Source organism: Gobius niger (assembly GCF_951799975.1).
Source record: "Gobius niger genome assembly, chromosome: 16".
NCBI lineage: Eukaryota > Metazoa > Chordata > Actinopteri > Gobiiformes > Gobiidae > Gobius > Gobius niger.
Window position 1 is genome coordinate 26,215,600 of NC_136867.1, and position 8,333 is coordinate 26,223,932.

Sequence of the window (8,333 nt, forward strand, 5' to 3'; positions counted from 1 at the left end):
AGTAAACTTTGGTCTTACATGTACAGTTTATGTCAAACCAAAAGATCCAGCTCTGTTCCTACATTGGAGTCTTGTAAAATAAAGACAGAAGCGGCATTTCAAAATCATTTCTCCTTTAATACATTTTTTGTGAGTTTTTCATTTTGCCAAAAGCTATATTTACTAAAAAAAAAACAAGAAAGACAATAAGAGCAATGATATTTTTGTGATTTTCCTTGCGCGGGGCTGGTCGGAGGGGTCTGTACAGTGGGACGTCCAGCGCGGGGCAGTTTTATGCCGGAGACACCGAGGACACTTCTGTTTTGGAGGTGGACACTTCCGAGCCGTCGTCCATTTCTTTCCCGAACAGCTGCATGATACAAGAGCGGAACTGTGGGAGAAACGAGAGAGACGAGAGAGGATAAGTATATAAGTTTAAATAGGAAAAATCAATGAAAACCACTCGAAACAAGTCCTTTTCAAGTGAGAAAAAGAAACAGAAGAGCCTCAAAACTCCTCTTGCCCCCACCTTAACCAAATACATTTTCTCCAGTTCAGCTTCATCCAAATCAAAAAGCTCACAGCCTATAGGCCTCATTTGAAAGCTAAGACCTACACAGTAGCACTAATGTTATTCATTTACTGTGTTTCACTGTATTTCTGGAGACACTTTCAAGAATGTGGTGCAAATGTATTTTTTGTAATGTATGTAATTGTCGTCCTTTGAAGGAGCCCAGGAAGACTCGCCGCCATTAACGGGCAGGTAACGGAGATCCTAATAAAACAACAACAGCAACTGATCGAGAAGGATCCTTTTCCCTGCATTGTTGCTGCGTCACAGTTTTTTAGCCGTTTTGTCACTTATTTGTGTTGCTTTTTTGTCACTTTTTTGTGACTTCATTGTCACTTTTTAATCAAATTTTAGTCACTTTTTAATCACTTTTTGGTCACTTTTTTGTCACTTTTTAATCAAATTTTAGTCATTTTAGGGTACATTTTTTGTCACTTTTTCTTCACAATTTAGTCACTTTTTTGTCACTTTTTAATCAAATTTTATGACTAAAATGACTAAAATCAAATTTTAGTCATTTTTTTGTCAAATTTTTGTCACTTTTTAATCAAATTTCAGTCACTTTTTTGTCACTTTTTAATCAAATTTTAGTACATTTTTAATCAAATTGCAGTCACTTTTTCTTCACATTTTAGTCCCTTTTTTGTCACTATTTCAAAACTTTTTAATCATATTTTAGTCACTTTTTTAAATCAAATATTAGTCATTTTTTTGTCACTTTTTTAAAGATTTGATTAAAGTCGAGCTGGAGAACACGTGCTGGTTCAGGTGGGGGTTAAGAGGTTAACTCAGCCTTTTGCTCGTGTGTGTGTGTGTAATATGTTTCCTCCAGTCTCTCTGTTTCTTTGCACTGTTTAACATGTGAGCGACTGTGTGAAGACTGTGCAGTACTTTGTGTTGATATGCAGTTCATGTCAGTATTTTTGTTCTCATCCGAGTACTTTTCATTGTATTTCCCGTGCTCTGAGCTCCACACCTGTCTGTTCATGAAGACGTATATGACGGGGTTGTAGATGGTGGCGCTCTTGGCGAAGTAGGCGGGCATGGCGGCGGCCAGCGGGTGGAAGGCGTAGCCGGGGTTGGCGGCGGAGAAGCAGGCGAAGGTGGTGTACGGCCCCCAGCACAGGATGAAGGCCATGATCATCACCACCACCATCCGGGACACATCCTTCTCGGCCTTCTGCGTGGACTCCGACTCTTTCTGCTGCATGGCCACCTGCAGGGCAGAGCGAGGACAGAGGGCGCGGTGAGCGGAAACCGGAGCAAGAGGGTTTACAAAGGTGAAGGTGCAAAAAAGACGGCAAGACGATGATGCACTATTCGACATATGGAAGCTTGTTTACGGATAAAAAAAAAGTTTATTACTGGGTCCCTCATACGTCATCGGATACAGTTGATACGAATGGCTATGGCTACGTGCGGACGCATTTGATAGACATTCCCAATAAACGCCTATGGACGATCATAAACCCCACCTCTCCTATGAAGACATTTATTGTGGGTCCCCAGACGGGCCTGGAGGAGTAACTGCACTGTCGACAAGCCTCTCCCGGCAACACGCTGTTCAATTTGCGAAGTTGTTTCTCTAGCTCTAGCATTTAGCCTGTGATAACTGCATTTTCATTTCAGTAAGAGTAACAACCGCTTTTCGCCAGTCCCTCGCTAGTTTCTCGCTCACTCCAGACTTTACCATTATTTACATTTTCATTGGTACAGTGAAATTTTTTCCGGGATTCAGACACTATCAACCAAAATAGCGTTTTTCCCAATGTCCCCAATGTGATGGAGAGGCCAGGACAGAGCGGTGGTGAGTCAAAACGCGTGTTAGCTTGTGTGTTAGCGTGTGTGTGTTAGCTTGTGTGTTAGCGTGTGTGTGTTAGCTTGTGTGTTAGCCATTTCTTAAGCTGTGTTGCAGATGTCAACTCCTTTAACTTCACTTATTGCTGTGATATTTATATTTATTTTACTGCTAATAATGCATGGGCAGATCCGCTTGGAGAGAGGGGGCGGAGTTAACTGAATCTTGTCTTCCGGGTTTGCAAAATACCCCCAGAAAATACTTATATTTCTCACAAAAATAGTGCTCCATAGCAGTAGAGGTACAATATATCATATAAATGCCTATACTTTACTTTGGGATGGCTCCAATAGCAGGATACAGATCCTTTAAATGCAAAAGTTAATGTATCTGATTTCAAGTGGGATTTGTACTTTCATCTCATCTTATCCAGTCCAAACCGACTCCAACCTTTAATCAGGCAAAGTCACTGATCTCATTTTTCTCATTTTTCCAGTGAAGGACTCAGTTGCCCACTACTGTCCATGATTCTGACGTGCAGATTGTTCAGAATTGTCTCTTTCTCATGACTCGGACACAACGAACATTGCTGAGAAAGCGAGACGGCGCCTCTTCCTATTACACAAGTGTCGAGAATTTACTCAAAAGACTTCAAGGCTCATGTGGTCAGACTCTAGGAACTTGCCTTTTCGTGATAATTGAATTTCCCCATCGCTTCATTTTGACCTTAACTGTAAATACAAGGAAGCATTTTGTTTTGCCACTGAGTCCGTGTGAACGAAGGGAGAAGACGTGAACTTACGGAGTGAATGGCCCACCACACGAAGATGTAGCAGACGATGATGACGAACAGGGGGAGGAAGCAGCAGGTGATCATCAGAGTGATCATGTAGGACTGCACCCCGGGGTCCTCACTGCCGCTGAACACGTCGGGTCCACACGAGGTCTTCAGTCCGTGGGGCCAGTACCTGAGACAGAGCGGGAGTGTGAGAGGATTTATATTCCGGTCACAAGGGGAGACACTGCGGGGATAACTTTGATTTAAATTTCAGGTTTTTTGGTCTCTTAACATATGAACTTTCTCCTGGAAATAAAAAAATATCTAATCTTCACAATAACATGTTTAATTATTGCACTGGAATCTCTGGAATTGCCCACACAGGTGAAACTCGGATAATTAGAATACTGTGCAAAAGTTCATTTATGTCTGTAATTCAACTTAAAGCAGTACTAAGTAACTCACGCCCCTAGAGGCCATAAGCGCAACTGCAGGTGTCGTAGCATGTTGCTGTTTTCAACTCATTAATTGTCCGTGAGAGTAAATACTACGCTGACAGAAAAGACAAAGGGACAGAGGGATATTGTACATCCAATTACACAAACTTGGCTGTAAATACTGTTTAAGTGGCGCTAGCCCACAGTTAGCTTTGCCCGTTAGCTTCTTCTTCGTGATTCCATTATTGAATTTTATCCAATTACTCCAAAACTACTTTAAGAAACACTGAGTTATGAATATATTTTTCTACTAAAAACAGATACAAAGGCACAGAGAGGAGCAAAGTGGTTCAACAGCCCATTAATACTTAAAAAACGGACAATAGATACAGACGACATCTCTGGTCATGTTTGAAAACAATTTGGAGAAAAATCTAAACTTTCTCTAATTATTCAAAAACTACTTTAACAAATGATGAATTATGAATATACTTTTCTACTAAATAAAAATACAATGACATGGGGAGGAGCAAAGTGGTTCAACAGCCTATAAATACATAAATAACAGAGAATGCTAACAGAATGCTACATGTTAGCACCGTGCTAATGCTAACGGCTAGCTAGCGCAAGCTACAACTGCTGTTTTTTCACTTCTACTGAACAATCTGCTGTGAGAAAATATCCATATGGGCCCGATTTACACTTGACTTTATTTATGTGATAAATAAGTTCATATTCCACCAGAAAATGGCCAAAAGGAGTGGAAAATTGTGTTTCTCTAAAGATTCTATTTTTCCCCCTCGGCGAAGCCACGCCCCCTTCTATGACGAGACGCCGTCTGTATCTATGCTCCACATAATGCTCCATGTTAGCGTCATAAGACATGCTAACGCTAGCTACAACCACCAGTTTTCCGCTTCTACTGAACAATCTGCTGTGAAAAAAACACTGGAACAAATTTTGACTTAATTTGTGTGTAATACATAAGTTTATATATAGTGTTTATTTTATCAACTCATTCTGAATCTTTAGAGTCAAAGAGTATCTCACTGAGGAACTATTTGCGATAAAAGAACCAGAACGTACCTGCTCCATCCGAAGATGGGGGGAGCGCACCAAAAGGCGGCCCAGACCCAGGAGAAGATGATTCCGGCCGACGCCCATTTCTCATCGAACTTGACGTTTCCGAAAGGTTTGCACACGACCACCCAGCGCTCCCAGGAGATGATGGCCAGTGACCACAGCGCGGTGATGCCTGCGAGGAGAAACAACACCCCAAACTGTGACCATGTGATGACTGTTGCCATGAGGACTCAAAACATCAAACTGTCTTGTCTCTTTGTAATCTTGATTCGGGCTGGAAACCATAAACGATACTGGTGTGGAATGCGAAAAAAAGTTGAAAAAATGAATAAAATTAAATATATATATATAAATATATTTATTTTTTTTCATCTTTAGATCCACGTTTTGATGCTGTTGGTCCAGGAACAGCATTTCCCCCCTAATTTTTTAAAATTGAACCTTTTTTTTTTTTTTTTTTGCCCAATGTTTCCTCAATTCTTTGACACAAAATATTTTTTTTCCCCCCTAATTTTTAAAAATGATATTATTTTCCATATTTCTTACTATTTTTCCCTCATTTTTCCTTCATTTATTCCCAATTTTTTTCACACATTTCTTGACATTGGAGATGAACCCGATCTTACACACGTTATTGTTCTTTTGTCTGGTTCTCAACAACAAACACTGTAGCATCAGTATTGAAGCATCAGTATTGAAGTACCAGTATGTAAAGTAAAGTAAAACATGTAACGGTACGCAGCCCTTATTCTGATTACAGTGTTACTTTTGCTGACTACAATATTTTGTCATAAATCTGGTCAAAGTGACATTTTTTCTGACTAAACCTAAATTGAACTTACTGCACAAAACTAAGTAATCTTCACTGAAGCTAAATGACATTTTCATTAAAAGACAAAAACTAAACTGAAGTTGAAAACTGCACATACAGAAGTTGTATTGTTTCTGCAGGTTTTATGTCGACATGTGCCCAAAAATATCATTATTATGTTGTTTTGTGGACTGAATCTTGACTCATGTTATTACTTTTGGACAAGAAAACTAACCTAATTATTTAACAAACTGTTACTAAAACTAAATTACAAAGACCAATGATTAAGGTGGTTCAAAAGTTAGTGCTCGTGCTTCACAGCTAGAAGGTCTTGGCTTATTCTCCTCATGTCTGCGTAGGTTTCCTCCTGTTTCCCCTACCACAAAAAACATGTACAATAGGTGCACTACAAAAAGTAAATATTGAGCATGGGTTTAAATGACTTGAATTGATAATATTTATTTTGTTTTGAGCGATAGATGTTCATCGATCAGAACTGTGGAGCCTCTGATCTCAGGTTCAGCTGCAACAGATAAAAGGTCTGAGTTTCCATAAAGTAGATTGTAAAGCAGGGGTGCCCAACCTGCGGCCAACTTTTAACTGGCCCGCTGCAAATTCTAAAAATGCATTTATCTTTTTTGCTTCAGTTGAATATATAAAATAGATGAAAATCCATTAATAGAAAGCTGTGATGACGGATGTTTTTTGTTTTGTTTAAAGCATATTCAAATAAAAAGCGTAGTTAACATTTTATTGAATTTTCTAACTTTAAAGGGGCTAGATGCAAGTTAGCCATTTTATACTCACTACTGCCACCTCAGGTCATACGTGTAACTGCAGCTTCTATATTAAGCTCGTGCATGACGGCACGTCGGACCCGAAGTAACAACTTTTTGAGTGACAGAGCAGGATTTTAGAGGCAGTTGTGGTGAACAGGTCTGGGCTCATTCTACACATTAGGACATGGCTGAAACCAGTGTTAATTTTGACAACATATTTTATTTTAGTTTTAGTCTTAGTCTTTTGACTAAAATGTAATTCAATTTTAGTCGAGATTTAGTAAAAAAAAACTTCTTCAATTTTAGTCTAGTTTTAGTCGACTAAAATTAAGACTAATTTAGTCGACTTTGCATTTATAATATTCATTAAAATCATATTTAATCGTGGTCCTCGACTTAATGGAGCTTCTCCCACATGAACAAAGCTCAGAGCTGATCCTTTGGCAGAGAATTTAAATGATCTGAGGCTCTTTCAGACGGTCAATAGAAGTTTGGATGATTTTCCTTTTCATTTTTATTTAGTCCTATTTTAGTCGACTAAAATATCTGGACATTTTAGTCACAGTTTTAGTCTCATGAGAAACTTTTAATTTAGTTTTAGTCCAATTTTAGTCGTCAAAAATATCACTTTGACTAAAATTAAGACTAAATATTTTAGTCGACGAAATTAACACTGGCTGGAACATGTAGGGGGAGGATTTTTTTTTATTTTTTATATATATATATTTTTATTCTCCGGATAGTCCCTTTAATACATTAGAGGTGAAGTTATATATGTGACCTCTACTGAGCGCGGCCCAATTACTTGTATATTTTTCTGTATGTGGCTCCTGTTGTTAAGTGTTAGACGCTTTGTAATTCCATCCTGGACTTATTTTAGTCACGTGGCTGTTCCCCAGTGGTACTCTTAATGTCGGGGAAAGGCCGAAGTCCTCCATAAGATTATTGTTAATGTTCTAATGTGGGGTCATGTGACTTCCTTCACTCATCATCTCAGCAGTTTATGCATTTAAGTGTATCAAATCATCAGCCCTAATAAAGACTACCTCACCGTACAACCAACCACTGACTCACACTCTCATTCATCCTGGCCTATTGTACATGTTTTTAGTGGTGGGGAAACTGGAGTACCCTACACAGACACTAGGAGAACACAGAAGGGCCCTCTCTGACCGGGATTCAAACCCGGGACCTTCTACCTGCGCCACCGTGTCGCCCAAACACTTCCCCCCGGACGTGAGTGACACTGACCGCAGACGGACACGGTGTAGCCCTCGAACACGCACATGGGGTGCCCGAGGATGAAGTAGCCGAAGAACTGGTTGCAGACGGAGATGGTGCTGGCGAACACGGTCTCCCCGAGGTCGGCGATGGCCAGGTTCACCAGGATCCAGTTGAGCGGGTGGCGAAGCTTCTTGAACTTGGCGGTGGCGACCAGCACCAGGCCGTTGGTGAAGACGGACGCCACCACCACGAAGCACATCCAGAGCGTGGAGAGGTTGTAGCACCAGCGCGGGGCGATGTGGTAGTTGGGGCCCTCGAAGGGATCTGCAGGGGAAACCATGTGGGTCAGTCGAGAACTTTGGACTCATGGGGTTTTACTGAACTGAGGGAGCAGCATTTTTTAAAGCCACACCGCGCAAGATTTCACCCAAAAAACAAAACTGAAATACAAGCATTTGTTTTATGATAGATGCATGTGGTTTTGCTGAGCGGCTCACCTCTGCTAAAACATGACTATAACTTTACAAGGAGTGGGTACGTCTCCAGCCCGTTTCCATAGAGACGTCGACTAAAGTCAGCAGAGTTAAAGAGGGAAAGGCCCTCATAGATACAGAGGCATCTCTGGAATCGCCCATATATGGTAATTTTTGAAAACAGTTAAGGGGGAAAACAATTTTGAAAAAATTTAAATTTTCTCTAATTATTCAAAAACTACTTTAACTGAATTATGAATATAGTTTTCCACTAAATAATGATACAAAGACATGGGGAGGAGCAAAGTGGTTCAACAGCCCATAAATACATGAATAACGGAGAATGCTAACATGATGCTACATGTTAGCATCGGGCTAATGCTAACGGTTAGCTAGCGCT

The 8,333-nt window shown here is 40.2% G+C and overlaps 1 protein-coding gene across 1 annotated transcript in view; it reads right to left on the reverse strand.

Annotated features, from left to right (window-relative positions):
* Positions 1–257: 257 nt before the first annotated feature.
* The window catches only part of LOC306975797 (red-sensitive opsin), a gene marked incomplete at its 5' end in the record, with an annotated part of 9,205 nt that continues 1,129 nt past the window's right edge, over positions 258–8,333 (reverse strand). Inside the window, 5 exons of the mRNA XM_079573555.1 lie at positions 258–370; positions 1,527–1,766; positions 3,151–3,316; positions 4,650–4,818; positions 7,488–7,784. Coding sequence (XP_079429681.1) covers positions 272–370; positions 1,527–1,766; positions 3,151–3,316; positions 4,650–4,818; positions 7,488–7,784 — 971 coding nt within the window. The 3' untranslated portion in view covers positions 258–271. The remainder of the gene's footprint in view (positions 371–1,526; positions 1,767–3,150; positions 3,317–4,649; positions 4,819–7,487; positions 7,785–8,333) is intronic.